At 35.1% G+C, this 23286-nt stretch overlaps 1 protein-coding gene across 4 annotated transcripts in view; it reads right to left on the reverse strand.

Moving 5' to 3' along the window:
- The window catches only part of LOC113502886 (proclotting enzyme-like), a 31246-nt gene that overhangs the window by 2304 nt on the left and 5656 nt on the right, over positions 1 to 23286 (reverse strand). For 2 of the 4 annotated variants that reach the window (XM_026884629.1, XM_026884628.1), the window contains exons 2-9: positions 18441 to 18662; positions 17614 to 18041; positions 15058 to 15192; positions 13007 to 13112; positions 6365 to 6484; positions 5370 to 5546; positions 2330 to 2497; positions 1001 to 1157 (exon numbers count right to left, since the gene is read on the reverse strand). In XM_026884629.1, coding sequence (XP_026740430.1) covers positions 1001 to 1157; positions 2330 to 2497; positions 5370 to 5546; positions 6365 to 6484; positions 13007 to 13112; positions 15058 to 15192; positions 17614 to 18041; positions 18441 to 18662 — 1513 coding nt within the window. The remainder of the gene's footprint in view (positions 1 to 1000; positions 1158 to 2329; positions 2498 to 5369; positions 5547 to 6364; positions 6485 to 13006; positions 13113 to 15057; positions 15193 to 17613; positions 18042 to 18440; positions 18663 to 23286) is intronic. The other 2 variants (XM_026884631.1, XM_026884630.1) reach the window with 2 other exon arrangements.

Here is a 23286-nt window from a genome sequence, read left to right on the forward strand (position 1 = left end):
TGTAAGGTGGCGTGACGTGACGCGTTAGGAGTACATCGGTTTCATACTGTTTATATGGGAGAAAGTTAGTAAGTCATATCGTTTCAATAATGACACGCTATGGTTTATGGTTGACTTATCACGCGTCACATCACGCCACGTCTTGGTAGTATGTCTCCGGCTTTATGCTAACCAATATATCTACTTTTTGTACATTAAATATTACTGCCTACTTATTAAACAGAAGAAGAAATGGTTGTAGTTATAGATAGCTTAAAAGAATTCGATATTAACATCGATAAAAATAAAGAAGTTGAAAAATTGTTTAGGTCACAGATTAGGATGAGAAAATGGTTTAAACTACTCAAACTAGTAAGAAGATATGTCAAGGAGCGGATTGGGCGATAACTAATTTATACAATTAATTTCATTTTCCATGCTTCATACAAAATAAGAGTGCGGAAATCTTTTTCAGGTCAACGTTTCAAATTCACTCCTGATTACGTCGGTCAAGACAGAAACTGTATACCTAAACTGAGTTATAAAAGAATGGCATAGTTCATCAGACTAGTTACCACAGCGTTTTGCTGTGAGCACAGCCCTGACAAGTATTAAAAATCTACATAATATATTCTTGTTGCAGCCTGGATGTTTGTGGATATGTTCGAACTGTATGTATGTCTGTGAAAACCTCGCCACATAGCGGGAGTCCTTCCGTAAAACAAAATATAATGTAGTATGTAATGGTAGTAACGAAAGATCTGTCTTAGACAAAACACGTAAACATATTGTTAATCATAAAAAATCAAACAAAGCAAACATTTTGATTAAAACTAGTTAAAATGAGTATATAATGAACACCACTGTACATATATCTTACAAACAATCAAAACTTACCAAAAATACTTTCAAAAATCTTTAACCTACCCTACATAATATAAATACATTAAATACCTAATCGTCGATCCCCGTGTTATTCCTCTTTAAGTCTAAATTCTAAATACAGCATGCAATAGCTTACCATTTCTGTATCCGGCGCAGAAGGTGTAATCCGAAGTGAATCTCACAAAGAAGTCACTGTAGGACCTGATGCAGGTCTCCTGGTCCACCACCGGCATCTCCACTAGGCTCAACTCTTCTGTAGCTACTCCTGTGTCGTCGAAACCCCAGCCTACAACCTAGTTAAACACAATATGGTTCAATAAAGAGTATTTTTATCTTCATATACATAATCTATTAATGTTTGGTTTCAGTCAGTAGTTAAGCAACAATAGCACAAGTTGATCGATCACAGCTCCTTCTCCTCCTCATAACGAGTTCCTTCGTGTTTCAGAAGGCACGTGAAATTGTGGGTCCTGGCACTATTCATATATTCTTGACAGCCGTTACGAGTAGTTAGAAGCCAGAAAGTCTGGCCACCGGGCCAAATACGACCGGGTATCATTGAAATTCTTCGTAGCCATACGAAAGAGTTTTATGTGTAGAGATTAATAAGAAATAGAAGCGTAGTTACGTACGCCGAGGCTACCAGTAAAACCGCGAAAAAGTAAATTTAAAGAAAAAATGCAGGTAATACAAGTATTATGCAATCGTTCGACAAGTCAGCGAAAAGGTGTGGTGAACAATTTAATGTTGTTTCAAAACTGAAAAAGGAAGTTCCCAGCTAGTTAAGAAAACAAGCGCTAATTGAAAATTTTGCAGCAAAACGGCGGTAATTACTGTGTTCAGAACTGCAACAGAAGCATTTTAAGCGGCAACATGGCCGCGTTTGTTCTGCCGATTAATTAAGGCGGTAATTGACCGAACGAACCATAGATCTATTTGTTTACTCCACTATTATCTGTGCACAGTGCACTCAACTCTTTGCCCACTTAAATATTAACTTTTCAATCTGCGATTCGCGGTTTTAATGTCAATATTAGTTTGGAAACCGCGTTAAATTGCGAATGTTATTCCGGGCTGCGATTTCGTACGGATTGTCATTGGGAAAATGGATTTAAGTATCAGGAAGCTTCGATTCATTTGGCTCTGGATTTTGTGAGGATTTAATGTAATGCGGGGTCAGTGCGTTATTTGTTTACTGAAAAAATAGAGGTATGTAGGTAATTTAGGGGTCCTAAATTACCTACATAGACGTATTGACAGCTAAGGTAACTGCAAACATATACGACCATGTTGAATAGGAGTTTAGACGAAGTCTATCACAGAACAACATTATTCTTCCATTATCGTAATAATCCAATTTAAAAAAAATGATTCAGCTTGACCTTCATGAAGCACATTCAAAGCTCTATTTAATAATTGACTAAATCTCGCTGTGAATTTGTGCTTTTTTCCAAGGTTTACATACCGATCCGTTCTTGCCAATAACATTCTTGAGGTCGACCTCATCTTCTGGCCACAGGCAGGCTGGCTGGACATGATCGGAGTAGGTCACCGGCTCCCGGAGCTCCAAGATGGCCAGGTCACGGCTGAAGGTCGTCGCGTTGTACTCCGGATGCACTATTATGTTTTCCACCTTGAATCAAAATTGTACCGGATTAAGAGGAGAGGATTTTTATTGGGTTTTCGTTGAACAAAGTACTTATATAACATGCTCAAAATGGTATAGAAAAGTATCGTGAGAAAAATGAATGTAAAAGTGTAGCAAATGTCAAGCCAAGTCTAAAGTCTACGCGAGTCTTAGCTCCTGCCACAACCAAACGAGGAGAAGAAAAAAAGTCAACTGTCAATATCTTCTTGCTGTGATGATGCAGGCGCAATAACATTATTTTAACTGCAAACACATACAAATCAAATACAATCTATAGCGCTAATGTCAACGTAATTTTTATGTCTATAAAAACGATTAGCAACATCGGTTCATTTCATTCAGTCTGAAGTTCTGAGGTAAAAAAATCCCCAAAAAAATAACTACTTCCTACTTCCTATTTTGCCGGTACACATACAATTTTAGTTGAAATTCACAACGCAGCATCCATTAAAAAAGTAATGATATCGATCGACCGAGAGCCGACCACCGACTAATAAGTATTCCTGTCAGGTTCGGACATAAACTCGGGACATGTTTGGGGGAAGCTAATTGTCAAAAATACGACGCTTTGTAGCGTCCATCACTGGGATATTGTTTGTAATTGCGGTTTTACGAGCCTTTGTACTTACCTATAATTTTAATTGTTTGTAAACTTTGTAGATGATTTTGTGAATGATCAAAGTTTGCTTTGTCCTGGTTTATTTAGTTGTATTAACGAATGTTATTAAGGCGCTTATCTAGGTACTTAATTGATGCAGGGTTTTATAGCAATAACTTAAATATTTAATTACTGCATGGATATTATTAGAACTTTTGGGTTACACAAAAGTCTATCATAAAAGTTAAGAAAACATTTTTTCTGGATATGTAGGTATCTTGAAATGAAAGTTAAGTCTAAAAGTATAGTCATGATAATCATATCAAAATCAAATCGTATTGTCACTATTTTCGCCCCTTTTTCCGGACGACATTTTTTCTAAATGTCTCCTCCAAAAGAGAGTGTCAGTCATTTACTGAGCTAAACCTACCCATGTTCCTTCTTTTTCCCTTTGCGTAACTCTTTGGGGCAACCCCACTTACAAGTTTTTACCCTTAATTCTCGTTTCAACAAATGCTAAATATAGCAATATAGCACGCAACATCAAGAACTTAAATAACTCACGAATGCTACCGCACCAGACTAGCCACCGATAAATTATTCCCTATTATGGTACAGCTCCATCTAGTGGCAGCCGACCGAAATCAATCACTTGTTTTAGAGTAAAGTTCGGCGATCAGTTAATTAAACTTGTCGACTTGTGATCGTGCTTCGGATTGAGCCCGGTATAACAAAGGATTGTAATTGATATTAATAAATCTTGCTCGTGGGTATCTATTGTTTTGGCAATTGGAATGTTGATAGTAAATCCTAGCGGGCGGTTATAACAATGTATTTGTTAATTATGTATTTTTACTATTCACTGGGTAACTCGCGCTCACTTTTAGAGGCAGTAATTTTCTTAATAATTATGTAGTCTAAGTCACAAATTATTTTGGCTTCCTATTAGTAAAATAATTATGAAATCGGAGTAAATCCAGAAGATACCGACTACAAACTTTCTAAAATTGCTAGAGTTAGGTACTTCTATGATATAATTTTATAAAATACTCAGTTTATTTTACTTTAATGGGATAGGTAAATATTACCTAGATCCCTCAACTAATATTTAAATCAGTGAACATGGTGAGTAAGTGGGATTTATCATTACTGTTACATAGGTTGTTTTGCCTGAGAGCTCTCTAACTCTAAACTCTAATATAAATATAACATTTCTAAAGTCAACAGTATCTAACATTTCCTTTCTAACTACTTCGAAAAGGAGGCCGAAAACTTTTCGGTCATTCTCAATCAGTAAAAACTTCTGCACGTAAATTGAGGAGTAAGTATCAATAAAAAACTATCCCAAAAAACCGATCGTTCAAACATAATTCTGCTTTGAGAAAAATCTAATTGATATCCCAGTCCAAGTACTCATATTCATGCATACCTATTTAACTTTCAGGAATCATACTCAAAGCTAAATGAATGGAAATTTCCATTCAACGAAGCACTTTTATAAATAAAATGCTCATTTAATTATAACTTGATAAGCTTTAAAAACATTCAGAGAAAGGCGATCGGAATACGGATATCTCTCAACTGAAGCGAAAGAAACAAATACAAGTGTTGAATATAAAGCTGAAAGTTTAAGAGCTCATTAGCGAGTCATAAAACTTTTGTAGTGGAAATGGTTCAATGTACGGTCGTCCTCAAGACTGTGTAACAAAAGAAAATGGGAAAATGGAACTTATCGCCTTGAGATAAGAGTTCAAAGAAAATCTCACGAATTGTGTTTGACTGTACAAGAGAAAGTTGAAGTACTTGCTTGAAGAACTAAGTTGCCTTTCTCTAGGTAATGTCAGTAGATTTGTCTTTTCACGAGCTTTTATTTAAATTGCAATAAACGATGTAGGTAAATTGATTATAGCAGCAACTACAAGCAAGGTAAGGCGAGGGAAACAGCGAGGAACCGAGGAAACAGCGAGGAACCGAGTGTTTTTCACATTTTCTTAAAGTTGAAAAGAGACAAAGCACCATACGTGTTTTTCGCTATCCCGCTTTCACAACTGCGACGTTTTCGACAGATGAAATTAGGCCCCATTATCATCCAACTTAAGAAATGGGAACTTGTAGGTGCAGCATTTTCAATCTATCCATTTTACTTAAGCTGGTCCCTGCTTTTAAGGTCTTTCACACAAATGCTTGTCCTAGGCAGGGATCTGACGGGCGACACATTGAGCTCAGAAAATATAATATGTGGTTGCCTAAGATACTTACAAACCTGATCTGGACTCCGGCCACCGAGGTCCTGAGGTTGTGTTTCCCGAGGTACACAGTCAGGGTGTTCTGGTTGACGACCCGACGAGACCCCTTTCTTGTCACGCAGTGTGCTGCCGTGATGACGTGACGGTGGCTCACCAGCGTGCCGCCGCAGATGTATTTGTTGTCTACCGTCTGAAATTAGAATTTAAGTGCTTAGTTTTAGCTTTTTTAGTTTTTTTCAGGCACGGGATAACTTCCTGGAAAGAGACTTGGTCGTTTTTTTACAAAAATAATACTAATCTCCAATTTGAAGTGCATTTTCAATAAATCAGTTATTTATGTTATCTCAAAGATACTTTTTAACGCACAGTTAAAACAACTTAATGGGAAGACAACAACTTCCAAACAGTTAAAAATATGCAACATCTTTACCCGCGACTTAAAAAATCACGTAGAAAATGTGGTTGTCTGAACGTCTGCTAACCCCATCGGGAGCCGGCGTGAGTTCGCACGTATTATTAATTACACTAGAGGGAAACATCCACAGACGAATGGGGTCAGAAACTCCACAGAATAACATACTGTTAATTAAGTTTTAGTAGTCATGGTAGTGTAATATAAATTCTGTTTCTAACTGCCCGCTTCCATGTCTTTGTTTTGACCTCAATTTCACATAACCTAACCAGTATTTGCCGTTTTGCTAAGCAATTATCTCTCCATCCTTCCCTACTTTTTAGTCTTGTTTTTAATAGAGTTTCAATCATCTTATGTGATAAATTCTCGTGTCACAATATTGGCTGGTCCCGGCTGTTATTTAAACATCTTTAATAGTCGTTTCAGGAAGTCAAAAGCGTGGTAGAAAGTCTGACAATCAGTCTAAGAGGTATCGTGTTTTCCAGGGTTGAGGAGGTCAGATAGGCAGTCCCCGGTTTTACTGTAAGCCGACCCCAACATAGTTGGAAAAAGGCCAGGCTGATTATGAAGGTACCTTAAAATTAATACAATCTTACCTGCGTCTGATATAGTGCTATCTGCCAAGGCCATTGGCCCTCCAATGTGGGGGTACCATTCACCACCAGCGGGATTGGGTTGTTCAGCATGACTCTACCACATTGGCCCTGAGTCTGTCCCTGAAAATACAAACTGTTATAGTACCGGTAATCAAAATAATTGCAAATTAGTAATTTTGAGTGTTATTAATTACGAGTGAATTAACATTTTGTGGTTGTTCGTCAAATAGATTGGACGGATAGCTGAGTGGACGCTACGCCAAACACAATGAGTATGATGTGTCATGGCATCCATCCTCGCGAAGGACAAGCAAATGTGTGATCCACGGAGACTAGATGATTTTTGCATGTCGCGAAATAAGAATTGATTTCTAAGTGCGGGAGAAAAAAAAAATGAAAAGCTACAGGTTTTTTTTGCGTGCGTTAATTTGCTTGTACGTAACTAAGACAGTAAGAAACCTGTGTAAATAACGAAATATTACAAGAATACAACATTATATACAAGTTCTTTCTAAGGCCACTTTTAGCAGTTTGATGTGAATACATCAAACAGTGTGATGTATTATTTTACTATATTTATTAAATGAGTTTTCCAATATCAGGAATTGGAATCAGAGTTTAATTGCAAACAATATCAAACAAAACCATAATAGCAGAAACAATTTAATTCCACGAAAACGACCACAAAATGTTAAATCAAATTGAAAGTTGATATTTAAAGTGAAGTATTAACTACATATTTTAGTTTTAAACAGGTTTATACAACGGGTCAACTGTCGATACATTTTAGGGTAGAGTTGAAAGGCATCATGCGTAAAACCAAAATTAAATAGTTGTCTCGCAAATTCACCGTTAATTCTCGCGTCTTTTTAAATTACTGCCAAAAATAGAGTGATATTTTTGGCTTAACTATCACTGTTAAGCCAAATTGACAGTGGTCCCCAAACTAAGCAGCTTGTATCTTGGGGTCCTGAGTGTTGGAGGTTTTTTAAACATTTTCTCATTTGGAAAAGCAAGATTATATCACTTAAACAGTAAAGTAACATTTATAAATGGCAGTTAGAGTAAATGGGGTATCATTACATACATGACCCGCGAGGCCCGATTGTAACTTAGGTGTTGCAATCTATTTAGAGATGGTTGCACGCTTTCATGCGATTTTATTAAGCTTTCATATAATGAATTGACCATTATTAAATATAAACTAACTACTACTACGGAACTACGGGCTACAAAGAGGGTTTTAGTCTACTTTCTACGAGTGCAAGATATTAAATAACTAAGTTGCTAATAGACAGTTACAGAAATATAAATGCTAATACGTTTACTCCATTTATTTCAGTACTGAAAAAAGGTAAACAGTCACATAATAAAGAATTTATACCTGGGTACTTTTGTCTTTATTAAATTGAGGGTTCAGGCAAGAAGACACACCAAGATTGTTTACCTTTCTTTAAGTTCTAAAATAAATGATACTTAGACACCATTTCCTGTACTAACTACGACTATCTAAATATTTAATGATAATATGAACAGGCTGAAGTACATTTAGTGTAGTGCCAGAGAATAATCTAATCTAATATGCAAAACATATTTAGGTATCAACCATTACAAAATGAATGATGTCCATCCAATTTTAACTTTTACCATTACCTATATTCATATGTAAATGTGAATGTCTGTCTTTTGTCGCAGTCCAAGAAAACAGGCGCTTTAAGAGATCTCGACAACCGAAATCAATGACGGAAAAACTAGAAAACCAGGTTTTTCAAAAAAAATATTTTGACGAATTATAGTGGATACGTATTTTATTTTAAAAGCCCCGCATACATAATTTGATGAAATTACAGCAAATGAAACAACCTCCACTACTTTCCTAAATCTTTGTAAATTTTTGTTGCTCAGATAAATATTAAAAACGTGTCGAATATTTATTAGTATTTATATGACGAACATACGGACGCGGTAATTTCCCATTATAAAGACTACTTGATAATAATTTGATCGTCCTAAACATTGGAGAATTATTGAGTCATCGCTTCACTGTATATATTATATGTTACCTTCATTATGTTTCATTAAACTCATACATTTATACATATATATGTATAGTTGCATTGTAACTAGTTCGCCGAACTGAAGCCGGATTAAATTTATATAGAGCTATTATTAAAGCGGATTTACCGATCGACATATTTTGAACAAGGACGAGGTATTTATAAAACATCAATGGAAATAAATTAAATTTAGATGTGTGTACGTAAAATTTATAATAGTCGAACGTACTGTCAAGGAGTTTTCCATCGTCACGTTTATCAGGTCACGGGAGCGATTTCGAAAAAACAAATTTATTTATTTTCGTCTTATTCTCAAAAAGTTATGTTATAGTAAACAGATTTGTGGTAAAATAGTACTAAGTTGTTCATAAGGAGTAAATAAAACTATTTTTAAAGCAAGTAATATATGTAAAAACCTCTTTCGTTGGTTGAAACTTTTCAAGCCTTTTTTTAATCGTAAGTAGTAGATCATATTATTTGAAACACTATCAAACAAAGACCCTATTACACAAATACGATATATATTCCATAAACTTGGAATCTAAACTATATTTACCAACGGTTATACAAGCCATCAATACTAATAACATCTGAATAATAAAATAACGAGTAAACTTTACCACCCTGGGGGATTACCAACGCCTCTTAGAGAAATACGGTTGATAACGTGGGAAAGAGATGCCGCTCTACACCGTGAAATAATTTGTCTCTCTTTAATAACTGTATAGTTTTACGTCAGGAGACCGTGGTAGACCCCCAGAGGTAGTCGGAAAGTCAATCACGTCGCATAACCAAGCTTTGTAAATCTCTATAATAAGCCCATGAATATTACAGGTAACCATTACAGCGAGCCGTGGGCGGAAACCTAAATAATACAGGGTAAAATAAATACTTTATTATTCAATTCATTGGGGCATATCGCTGTAATATCAGTTATTATTTTCGAACGCGTGAAAATTTACAATCATTTTAATATTGATGCTATTTTGTTTTCTGTTTTGTTCGGAAATTAAACGCTGTATTTGAAAGCTATTGCCGATTTTCAATTGTATGAGAATAGTGACATAGGTACAACCAAATGATTCACGATGATTTAATTAATCATTAATATTTAAACTGCTTTTTCTCAATCTTGGCTTAAAAGATTGAGTCTTTTAATAGTCAAAGTCAATAAAAAAATACTCAATACTCAATTTTATTTGCTTTTCCACAATGCTACAACCATTTAAGTGCATAAACAAATGTTAAGAGCATTTATGGGATGTCGGACATTGCAAAGATATGAAGAATGATTTAAAAATAACACTATAACTAAATAAAAAACGGCAATTAAATACATTTTATAAATATCAGACAAAACCAAATACGATGTTTGTCAGAAGCAAAGCAAAAAAACGTGCTTTATAAGACACAAAATGTATAATTGGCAGATACAATAAACGGGTTGACGGATGAGCATTACGCTCCAATGATCTTAGCTCATACTAATGACGTGCCTTGTGCACCTACTATATATAACTAGCTGTTGCCCGCGACTTCGTCCGCGTGGTTAGAAGATATAAGTTATAATTTATACCTGCCCTGTTTTTTCCACATTTCCCATTATATCTTCGCTCCTATTAGTCGCAGCGTGATGGTATATAGCCTAAAACCTTCCTCGATGAATGGTCTATTTAATACAAAAATATTTTTTTAATTTGAACCAGTAGTTCCTGAAATTAGCTCGTTCAAACAAACAAACTCTTCAGATTTATATATTAGTATAGATACATACCTATATACATACCTATAGTGGTTAAAGTTCAGTGGGCTTGTTTTCAATAGAATCGAGTTCCCTTTCAATTAAATTGAGATGGAGGCGGTATTCTAAAGGCCGACGCTAGCGCTTATTCGTGCAGTGGTTCGAATTGGAACTGCGCCCGTTATTCAGTTGTCCTGGTTTGGTTTGGATTGATAGAATCGGTTTAGGAATGAATCGAGAACAGAGTTGGACTTGAATCGAATTAAAAAGTAGAAATAAACAAGTTGTATTAAAAAATTGTATTGAATAGACCATTCATCGAGGAAGGTTTTAGGCTATATATGATCACGCTGCGACTAACAGGAGCGAATATACAATGGAAACTGTGGTAAAAACAGGGCAGATATAAATCATAACTTATATCTTCTAACCACGCGGGCGAAGTCGCGGGTAACAGCTAGTTATTAGATACAGGGCTTGTGTCTTTACTAGTTTAGGGGGTTCGAACCAGCTTGATCTAAACAGTTGTATACGATCTTCTTTGAGTTTCTATCATCGTATCATCATCGGGTATCGGAGACGCGCTTTGTCTTATGTACGAAGCGTCATGGAGCTGTCACTTCTAGTATTTTTTTGTGTGTACAGCTCCATCTGTTTTTGTCACTTGTGGTTTTAAAATATCAGTGCAACATTTAAACCACTGTTTTTTGATGACTAAGATCGTCGTTTTTTAAAGTGGAATGAGGAAAGGTCGCCCGAAATTAAAGATAACATATATTATATCGATGCATACATAATAGGAGTATATATTCATTAATAGGTAACGTGGGATTATTGTTATGAAATCTTCAAAGTAAATCTTTGTAAATACTTGTACTACTATCTATGTAATACTTTACTGACTATACGTCAATTCCCTCACAGGTTTCGGAATATATGCTTGATTTGTTATTTAAGTATCTATAAGATGTATTTGGCTTATTCCAACTGTAAGCTTATTATGTTGTTGAGTAAAAAAAAATGTGTTTTAGTCCACTTTGCAAATAATCTGTGCTCAAGGCTTAGACTGACCACACGCACGATAGTATTTTTCTCTTACCCTCGCTAAATTCGCCATTTCATGCCAGTAACTAGGTGTCTAACCAACGTTTAGGTCGACCCAAGCATTTTTTGTGGTGTAAGTTTAAAGTTAAAAATGTTTCGAGATAATATAACCAGATTGCAAAACGTTAGAGACCTCAATCAAACCAGTTCTCGAATACTTTTACTTATCTGTGGCAAATTAATTATCGCACGACATGATTTTTCTATTTATTAAAAAAAAATATTTTATCTAATGCTTGTTCATGCCATGCTGTTTCTATTTAGTTAATGGCTGTAATATAAAAAATAAATCCCCGGTTAAAATATTATTTTTTACAAATTTTATACGTCAAGTAATCAAAGGAAATTGTAGTGAAAAAAACTATTGATGTAAAGTAACGTGTACTAAAAAAAGATTACTAAAGCTTTGCTGTTTATTATCAGACTTAATAAGTCGATATTATTTTTAATATTAATCTTTGCGACAATGGCGACACTTATTAAAACATTACAGTGCTGCTATTTTTAAAACTCATTACTACGCGGATACAAATAACTCATAACCACGTTACACCGATAAATATTTTGATAGAATTAATAAACAAAATGTGGAATGTTGAGAAAGTCTTTCGTAGACATTTTGAAGGTCAAACTGTTATTTTTTTGCTACATTACGGCAAAGGTAAGTTTAGCCACATCCGGGTATGTTTCCTTGTATACAAGTTTATTAAAATAACAATATCGGTATTTGCGATTCTGCTAAATTGTCTTTATATTAAAAAGGTATGATTTCAAATACTTGTTTTTTTTGCTGCGTGGCTTTTATCGATTTGTTCATTCTTAGTAAACTGTATTATTTTGTTTTGCTGATCATTCAGGTTAAGGTATACTACAAAAAAGCATTAGGCTATACTTCACTATGATGACAGCTGTCTATCGTAATTACGCCTATGTTATTATTCAAAAAATCATTTTGTTTACTGTATCGCAGCATTGCTTTAGCGTAAGACTTTTCTAATCAGAATTATTTCACATTATAATTATGTTAATTTACATTATAGGCTTAAGACTTTAGTAATGTATGTTCACTGGGATTAAAATTTACTGAATACAAAGCAAACACAATTTTAATGAGTTTATGCGTATTTGCTTTGATATTGAGTTAATAATTATATAACTAATTCACTGAATCCCTACTAATATTATAAATGCGAAAGTAACTCGGTCTGTCTGTTCAGAGATAGAGTTGACCTTGGCGCGAACATAGGATAGTTTTTATCCCGGACTTTTGAAGAGTTCTGTTGGAAACGCGATATAACCGACCTCGACGCGGGCGAAGCCGCGGGCGAATAGTTAGTAATATTATAAAGGTAAATAGTATTTAAAGTACAACACAAATAATATTAACTGTCTTTCATAATTTCTAAAAAAATGGTTTTCGATCATAAAATGTCAAGGACAAAAAAATGGAATGCTTTGACTTTATTTTTTAATGTAGGATACGAAGTACCGAAACTTACCGCCTTGGGAATTATTTTATACAGTCTATAATAGTTTATTTTTCAAAAGTGTTTATGATGCACTATTTTCTTTTTTATTGTAGTGTGGTAAAGTGTTTTTTCCAATTAAGATTCAAGCCAGTAGCTTATTTGACAAATGTCATTATCCATTTGTTTTTTCTTCAATTTCTTAGTTTTTTTTAGTGTTATGAAAATTCTGTCAGTTGATAAGGAAAAGTGTGCTTTTTAAGTAGATTCTTACCTGTCCACCTTTGTTAGTGACGCGATGGTTAGAGTTAGTACTTCCCGGTTTAGGAACTATGAATGTGAGTTGTCCACCGCCCCAGTATTCGGGCTCGTCGTCACTACTGAAAACAATAAAAGAAATCTATAAATACACATAAAAAATAATTAACGAACAAACATTAAAAATCCACTGCATTTCCTACAAAAAATCTTACGTAAAGACAGTAAAAGTTAAAATCAATAAATGTCAGTGAAGAAATACTAATGGTTTTTTTTAATAATGTTGGTTTAAAAACTACTTCCTGCTTTTAAGAAAAATATGGCTAAGGAAAATATAATCTGAAGAATTGTAGTCGAGATAGGAAGGAGCTCCAATGAGAACTAACTACATAAAGTTAACTTGTGATTAAAAATCAAGTTTACAGTAGCAGTAAAGCTTTGGGGAAAAAACATGATGTGCAAATAAGGGCATTTTCGGTAGGAAATTCGTTGATTCTTTTTTGTTATTAGTCCATCGCGGTTAATTTAATTATAATTTAATTATGTTTAATGTTTCTTTTCATAGGCTATAGATATAAGTACCTTATTTACCACCATTTATATATTTTTGATTCACATAAACAACGGTATATAGCATGCAGGCTGCCTTCTAGAAGGAAAGTCCACAGACTAAAAATAAAATAGCTATCCTTCACATCTTTCGGCAAACTTCGGATATCTTCGTCAACTAAACCTGACCTATGACGTTATTTATTTATGTCTATTCGTTCTTCAACCAGTTTAACCGGTTTTGCTTGTGAAACAATTAAAACGAGTAATAAAATGAGTTTTGTTTATAACAAAATTATAATACAAACGTCTGTCGTTTTCGCCTTTTATTTGAGTCAGTAAAGCTGATCTTTGGACGACTCCTAAAGAAACCTGACCTCTACTAAACTACACTTTACTGGACGTCAACATTTTTTACTCTCTTTTAATATTAATCGTACCGAGTGCTCTAAGAGAAGTAATGAGTGTCCTTGAAACAAAATAATGTTTACAGTTGCCGGTTTTAAGACGTTAAGTTTCCACACTGGATTTAATTATTAAAGTTATGTTGTATTATTAATAATTACAACATAACTTTCTCGAGGAAGCAATAGTCATTTCGAATTTTGGGGTTTTCAAAAGATTTCGACACAAGTTTTAATCAGACAACGGTAATTTCATATATGGTTGATTTTTAAGGTGTAGCCCAGTTTATAATACCGGTAATAAGATCTTTAATTTAACATAGAGATTGTATATTCCTAACTTGTTTTTTTGATGTTTTATCATCAAGAATGCCTTACCTATGTAGAATGAGCACTTGATTAAGTTTGACATGACGCATTACATTAAATCCTCCTATATATAATTAAAAAAGGAAAAAGTAAATACACAGATTAAAACAAATACACAAAATAGTGTGACATATAAATACTTATAGGTAAATGACACAGAGTAGATACAGTTTGAGAAGCTGCGAAGCGACAGACTGAGGATGAGGGTACTTCTGCAAATAAGCTTATAATAAATAGGTAAATGAATGTGGCAAATTATACTCTTCATATGAGAACAGTTGGTTTAGCCAAGTGACATTTCTACAATAGATGTTGTACTCCCAAAATGGGGAGAGCTTAAAACAAACTTTTATCTTTAGATCTAAAAAAACATAAACCTTATCTAATAGGTTTTCCCACATATCTCAAAGTGGAACTGCTGCAGGTGTGGAAACGGGACAGCGCGCTACAGGCTGTAGAAAGGTGTCCATTTTCCGCAACAAGGACAACAACGTCTTTTCCGCGTTTCACGGCAACGGTTTCTTTTGGAGGAGACAGCAGTAGACTGAAGTCTGGTACGATTTTCAAATCAACAAATTTGAATCCGATTTTAACAAAACCTAACGTATATGTACAAAACCACGCGGACGAGCTCGCGCCCTATACCTAGTACAATCATATGATGATAACGGTTCTACTGCATAAATATCACTTGACGAAAAACCTCAATTCATGCCTCAATAAAAAAAGCGTAAGAAATACTTGCCTTACATTATCGTTGTCAAAATCTGGGATGTCCGGGCGAGGCCTTCGCGTTGTCCCGCGCACCGGGCTGAGTGTGGTATGCCCGAAACCACTATTATCAGGCCTACCAACATTCTGTGACGATCCCCCGCCGGCGCTAAACATTATAATACGATGTTAATTTGTTAGATGAATAAGCTTTATAAATATAAATTATTGTATTTGTGAACATGCTTTGTGAGTTGTTTTTAATATTCGTGCGTATACGTTCGGAAATTAATAAGGTAGAGAAATTAAAGTTTGTTAATCTTCGTCGATTCAACTCATCTCTGCTTGTCACGTTTGGGTAACCTTGTAAACTTACAATGCCGTTTCCGTAGGTCCTATTTAATTTGGATATCACTGACCAAAATTACTTAAAGTTGGAATCAAAACCTATGCTCTTTATTTTTTATTTAAACGACACCCGAATAAAGGTATTTTATCCTTGTGTCGCTGGAGTTACACAAACATTCAAGTCACATGAACAAAGACACCCAAACTCTGGACAAGCATTCGTGAAACACACAAACGCTTGTCCTACGCGGGGATCGAACCCGAGTCACTTTACGTACTATGAGTTTGGCATGGTGACCTCTACCACTCGGCTATCCGTGCAGTCGAAAGTGCAGGCACAGATGAGTTGAGAAATATATACGAGCCATGCAGTCATGCAAGAATTTTTTTATTTGAAAGGAGGTGGCTATAGTAGGTATATATCAGGGGAATTTTTATTAAATATTTATATATGCATATTTAAATTTCAAACGTTATAACGTCAATTCAAAGGAAGTTATGACGTCCATGATGATCTAATATACTTTTTTTTCTGATTCTTGTTAAGCAGTTTTTATTAATTTTATTCTTTACTCGTAATAACTACTTAATATACACCAGCGTAATATATAAGTACGGTTTGTTAGTTTCTGACATAAGGATAACCTCAGGATATACTGACGCGTTTTTTACTTATTATAAAGCCACGTTATATGAGTTAGTGTTAAAATTCTTAACGTAGTAGGTAAGTCAGCTAGTTCCATTATTATTTATTGTTATTACTAGCCCGGTTTTGCCCAGAGCTGGGCAAAGGCCTCCCCACCTTTGTTACTCATGGGCCGCGAGTGACCAGGGGCCCGAAGCTGCTATTTTACAATGGCCGATGAATGAATAGAAATTAGATTAAAATTATACTATTCGTATCGTGCTAAGCATTTGCGAAGGTCTCTGCAAATGCTTGCAAAGGTCTGCTAAGCGTTTGCATTTGCAAAGGCATCGGCAATTGTAAATACCTAGCGGAATTGGGGTCCAGTTCAGTAAGGACGAATTCAGGGTTATTTGATTCATTTATGTTTTTGTATCAATCAATAACATAATTATAATTAAGACTTTTAAAGTTTTATCCCTTAGTTTTTCGCGGTACGGTGCATCAAAGTGTAGTGGCTTCGCAGATACGGTCTTTTGCTATAACGTGCATTCGCAATTTTGTAGCATATTCCTATTATTCCTATTCTACGTTTTACTTACGCCGTTTCAATTTAAGCAGATCATTTACAGAACATTTACGTTATTCTTATAACCGGAAAGCTATAAAACATTTTCCTAAATGATGACGTCACAAAATACTTAGTTTCCTATGCCATAATGAATAGAACGAATTAATCACCCGATCGTAATGTAATTTGTGAGATAGATAATATTAATGAATGCGGTAATCAAATGCTCATTACCGATGTACCGGAATGGTTGTGACGTTTATATTAATAACTATTATATTATTATTTATTAATGTTACTGTATTCATATACGCAATGCTTAATTGAATTTCTATATGAGCGTCGTTGTGATGCAATAAAAATTGTGTTAGTAGACAGTTGCAAGCGGTTTATTTTTTAATTTATACTTTTTTATTAGCATGATAGATGTTCAAGATTTGCATTGCCTTGTGTACGAAATGCATGTATTGGTTAATTAAGGCGTTAGAACATAAGGTTGTAAAACAAAAGAACTAAGAGCTGGAGTTAGAACAGAAATGTTATTTTTGAAATATGCTTTGAATTTCTTTAAACTTAACTCTTTAGCCGATAAGCGAAGGTAGTTTTAATAGTAATTAAGGTATTGTGCCTGTATTTGAAGGTCTAAAGTAAGACTGTTGCCAGAGCCAGACACCGCTCTATACAGCTTCGCATCTCTATAGGTACCTACAGTCTTGCTTTATGAGCTTCACTATCTATTACCAGTGGCTAAGCCCGCAACAAATAGCAACATGAAATCGGGCTAAGAACTATCCTATTTGTAAATCCAGACTAAAAACTATCTATGTAGCAAATTTCGTCCAAATCCGTTCAATGGTTTTTGCATGAAAGAGTAACAAACATCCTTCCCAATTTACAAATCTTTCGCCTTTATTATATTAGTAGGACAATTTGTTAGCCATGTATGTTGATTGTCGTATACTGGGCTATATTCTAGGCTGAAGTAAGACTCGAAGCATCATTCAGTTTAACATTGTAAAAACAAAAAAAAATAAAAAAAAACTTACATATTTGTAGGACTCGGAGAATTGACTGGCCTCACATAGACGGGGCTAACGTCATTTGGCCTAGTCTGTACAGGCCTCGTTTGTGGCCTATCTTCTGGTCTGATGTCAGTTGGCCTGATATCAGTTGGCCTGATCTCAGTTGGCCTGAAGACAGGTGGCCTGGTGTTTGATGATATGCTGTCGTCAGGTACGTTTGGCCTTTGCGTTGGCCTTTCAAAGGTCGGTCCGTCGTCGGCTGGTCGCCGTGTGTTAGCATTACATATCTCTCTCCCGTTCAGCCGTATGGCTTGTAGCCTTGGGGTCTTGTTCAATGGGTTGTATTGGACGAAAAACCTCACGGGTAAAGCCGGGCCTGGACTGATCTTCTTCTCTGTGTTTTCGACTTTAAAGTCGATGTTGTCTTGTGTTGTGACGTCACCGATCCAATTCTGAAAGGGTTATTAGACTTAGTACGATTGAAATGATAAGTCAACATGCTGTCTAATTGCATGATATATTTTAAACGCGTATGTTTTGCACGATATTTAGTTACTGTTCTGTCTGTCATTTTGTTCTTCGGTTTTGTCTCATGTTCTTGGTTAGTTTTTGCATGTTCTTAGGAACTCCTTAATTTCTTCTAGTTTTTAAAACTAAAGGTTTAATACCTATGAATTGAAATATAAAAAAAAAAAACATTCAGTAATGTGGCTTATAGGTTACTTGAACTGAAAATTACAGCCTGCTAGCTTAAAGGGAAGTGCCTCAAAATTGGGTTATAAATATTCAACCGGAAGTACAAACAAACAAACAAGAAAAGTGAGTGTATAAAAACGAGGGAAAATACTCACTCCTAATATATCAGCCTTGCTATCCAAAACAATGTTGAGCCATAAGGAGTGCAGAGTACTGTCTGTGGAGAGGTTGACGACCCCGTACCACCGTCCCGGCTCGGAGCCCGGCGGCTCGTAGTTGAACACGTTGGGGCATGGCGATATTGGTACCAGGCTCTCAGACTCCTGAGAGGATGAGGGAGCCGCTAGCAATGCTAGGATACCGCAGAGTGCTGTAATCTGAAATGGAGAAAATAATTAAGTAAATTTGGTAGGGAAAGGTTAGACTGACTAAGGGGTATTACATCCAAGGTAATTTGGTTGAGGAGGTCAGATAGGCAGTCGCTCCTTCTAAAGCAAAAGCACTCAGGCTACATTTGGTTAGACCAGAGACCAACCCCAACACAGTTGGGAAAATGTAAGGACGATGTCATCATCAATGAATTAACCCTACCATACTACACGTTCACCAATGGTTTCTGTGGATTAACCACGGCATTAAAAGCATAAAAATCTGTGTCAGATCATTCCAACAAAAGTACTTGAATCACATCCGGTTCATCAGAAAACAGACATGAAACTAATTGTATAGAATCTGAAGAAACTAACAAGAATATAAAAATGTTTTTATTATGCCGATGTATAAAGTTCAAGTGCCTACGAGGGTACTTAACGCGATATATTTAGAAAACGAGTTGGATGCTGCAGTCGTTGGATAGTTATACTCATCTCTGTAATACTGGTTGCTTGCTATGTAATAAAAACAAAAACTGTACACAGCCGTTTGAAAGGAGGCTCTAAAAATATACCTGTATGTGCTTGTGCAACTTAGTCTAGAGCAACTTGGCAATCGGCATCCATCGCGATTGCAGTAATCTTAAACTTGGGTTACTGGTGTACCTTAATTTGTTCTTCTCCTGATGATTACAGATCTACTTCTCTCCACGATTACTCCTACTCCTATAGCTTATCTATACTATACTATTATATAAAGCTGAAGAGTTTGTTTGTTTGTTTGAACGCGCTAATCTCAGGAACTATTAGTTCGAATTGAAAAGATATTTTTGTATTGAATAGACCATTTATCGAGGAAGGAGGCTATATAACATCCCGCTGCGACTAATAGAAAATGTGAAAAAAAAGGGAAAAAGTCTAACCACATGGACGAAGTCGCGGGCAACAGCTAGTTATAGATATACCAAGAAAAAAACGGCATGTTTTTCTTTCAATGATTAAAAATATTTTTGTGTTGCAACCAAAAATTGATCAAATCCCCGTGAATGGAATTAATGCGTGACGTCACATGAATGCGTGACGGCCTACCGGTGCATAAATTTTGCTTAGTGGTTACGGCACAAATTTTGTATTTGAACTTTTAAGCTGTTTAATCTTTGTCGATTTATATTGTTCAGATAAAGGCCATATAATATTTTTTTAATTTACTTACTGACGGCTAAATGGATTTTTACAGTCGTCATATTTACTTGAAGTAAAATACATACTTGAAGCTGGCTTTTTCTTAAATTCTATAATTTATAAGTTGCCTGCTTACGTCTTCAAGAGGCAGTGGTGAAAAAGACAGATACTACTGGAATGTCTAAAAGTAATATTATTGCGGGTGTGAAAGAGACATCGCTTTACATCGCGTAGTGCGCTCTCTTGCTTCCTCAATTGTAACAGTCTTACATAACAAGGCCTATGTGTTTACTACCAATAAAATATTACTACACGAGATTTATCAACTTCACGGATAGCCGTGTGGTTGAGGTCACCACGCCAAAACCCCTGCGCGTGTAGTGTCGCAAGTTCGATCCTCGTGTTAAACTTAATGTCTGCCCTTCACAGAATTATTATTATTAAATAATGATCAAATTAATCGAAGTGGCAATAACAGTATCTTGAATAAACAAATGTATTACATAATTTATCTAGAAATAATTAAACTTGTATGATCATTACATACCTACACATAAACATATATAATACGAATATAGATACAACTATTATTGAGACGAATAGGTACATCTAACCATCAATGCACCAATCTGACCTTAAATCACTTTTAAGTGCACGCAATAAGGTCGATTTTAACGTGACACAATTAATGCACTTGTGTGCTATGTTGTATTGACATCGTAATTTGCAATTTGACGTAATATGTGTCTTATTGACGATATACGTTACCTAAGTATGGTTTTTATGAATAATGGAAGTTGCCTTGTGTTGAGAAAATTATTGAGTCTGTATTCAAGGTATATAGGTTGTAAGAAACTATAATCGTAAAGCCGATAAGTTTGTTCGTTTGGATGTGCTAATATCAGAAATTAATATGCAGAATTTAAAGATTGTATTTGTGTTATGTAGGAAAAATATTGAGAAAGCCTTCGAATTTATATGAAAGCCACAGAGCGCGAAAACGCACAGGTTCGATCCCCGCTTAGGACAAGCATTTGTGTGTTTCACGAATTCTTGTCATGAGTTTGGGTGTCTTTGTACATGTGACCTGAATATTTGCGATCGTTTTTATAAAAAATAATTGCTATTAAAAGTTATACAAACAAAATATATGACAACAAATTAATCCATACACTATTACGTTCAATGATAGTATATCATAAAGTTATATTATTGCGGAACAGAGATGCCGCTCTATGACGTATATCGCTGTCACACTCCCACAACCCTTATGATATTAGCTTTGCTTACCTGGTTTACTAACAATGCGTAAAATCTAATACATTTCGCTCAAAATAAACGGATTATGGAACAACGTAATAAACACAATTTTAATCCTGTACAGTCAGAAACTAGATATAGGCTTGATATTTAGACTTAATGTGGTATTAAAAGGAGTAAAGTATCTTAGTGTAACTTTATTCAAAAACATATATAAATGACTTATATATATATATATATATTTGGGGATCTATTAGTGACTAGCTGTTGCCCATGACTCCTTCGGCGTGGATTTTAGTTCACAGAGGTAGACAGATAGAGGTACTTCTTAATTGACATCAAAAACAATATTTAAATATTGTTTAAGCAACATTAAAATCAAAATATCCAAAAGCCGTTGTGCATATATTTCATTGTTTTAAATAAAAAATGTTTAAGCTAAATTTCAGTCTTAGTCAATTTCATACTAAAAAAAATGTCGCAAATAATACTGGCACTTCGAAATTGAGTTATGTTGTAAGACTTCTGTTGCCGGCTGTACCGTCACCTCGCTCGGGAATGAGTTAATCAGGCAGTTAATCTGACAAACAGGCTTTAAATATTACTTTATAATCCTTTTAATTTAACCTTTACTTACTAATAAGTTGAATTTATGTAAACATGCGCATTATAACGGGTCTCTTTATCTTAAAGAGAAGTCAAAATCAAAAGTTTTTCTTTCATAGAGATTATTTTTCAGGTTCTCTTAAAACGCTACAATAGTGACTCTAGGTGCACGTTTCCAGAATCAAATTCCTATAAAGAAAGGCCGACCATAAAACATAAGTTAGATACTATTTATAATATTTTTATTTCTTCCTTTTGTTTCACAGGTTTTCTTCAAAACTATTTACATGGTGACTACCTTCGGCTACGGAACCCCAACAATATTTAGCTCATATCGCAGAGCAAGACCTTAATCAAAATAACTGTTACGAAGATACCGGCACATACTGGTTTATAAATGCATTTTAAGAAAGGTCATTCACATGGTTATTTCTACAGGGTTAAAAATGAGGCTTCGATTCAAACAAGGATTTAATAAAATTTCTCCGGAGAATATTTAGTACCCACGCTTTTTTATTATTCCAAAAGGGCGTTGAACTATATTAATGACTGACGTTTTTACTTGTTAACCTTATTACTAAGTTAGTTACTTATTTTGTATGTACAAAGTACAAAGATCGCAACATCATCAGTCTAACCCTTCCCCAACTATGTTGGGGTCGGCTTTCAGTCTAACCGGATTCAACGAAGTACCAGTGTTTTACAGGATTGCCTATCTGACCTCCTCAACCCAGTTACCTGGGCAACAAGATACTCTTAACTAAGACTAGTTGTCAGATTGTCGAATATATTATTATATTAAACTAGCCGTTGCCCGCGACTTCGTCCACGTGCTTAGAATTTTCCCCGTTTTTTCCACATTTTCCATTGTATCTTTGCTCCTATTAATCGCAGCGTGATGTTATGTAGCCTATAGCCTTCCTTGATAAAAGGTCTATTCAACACAAAAAGATTTTTTCAATTCGAACCAGTAGTTCCTGAGATTAGCGCGTTCAAACAAACTTTATATATTAGTATAGAGAAAATAGAAGTACCTATAGATAAAAATCATCATCGCTGATCGAATAGCTTAAATCGCTTAGACAAGTGTATTTTCTCCAAGAGCCCTGTATAATGTATAACTCACAGGTATAACTGCTATAGTCAGCACTGAAACTTGTATCACATACATATAAAACCACATAATTATGTATTTATAGACCATCTTCACTTAAAATATTCTAAGTAAATGGTGGTTTCTATTAATATCTAAACCAGTAAGGGCAGTTTAACTCGTTGGTTTCATATAAAGGTTTGCAAACTCAACATAACGAGAACTAGTTAATGTAACCTGTTACTGCTATTAGCAGACAAGTGTATAACGGTTTACTCAGGAATGCACTTTTCGTATATACTTTTTGCTGACTTGCTGAAGAAAAAATTGGCTAGCTCAGTAAGGTCTAATCCTTGTGTCGCGGGTGGTTTCATACAATTTTAGTCACATGCAATTTTAGACACCTCGACTTAGGACAAGCGGTCATGGATCACACAAATGCTTGTCCTACGCAGGGATCGTCGCGCAGTGGGTTTGACGTAGTGACTA

The sequence above is a fragment of the Trichoplusia ni genome, chromosome 18 (assembly GCF_003590095.1).
Source record: "Trichoplusia ni isolate ovarian cell line Hi5 chromosome 18, tn1, whole genome shotgun sequence".
NCBI lineage: Eukaryota > Metazoa > Arthropoda > Insecta > Lepidoptera > Noctuidae > Trichoplusia > Trichoplusia ni.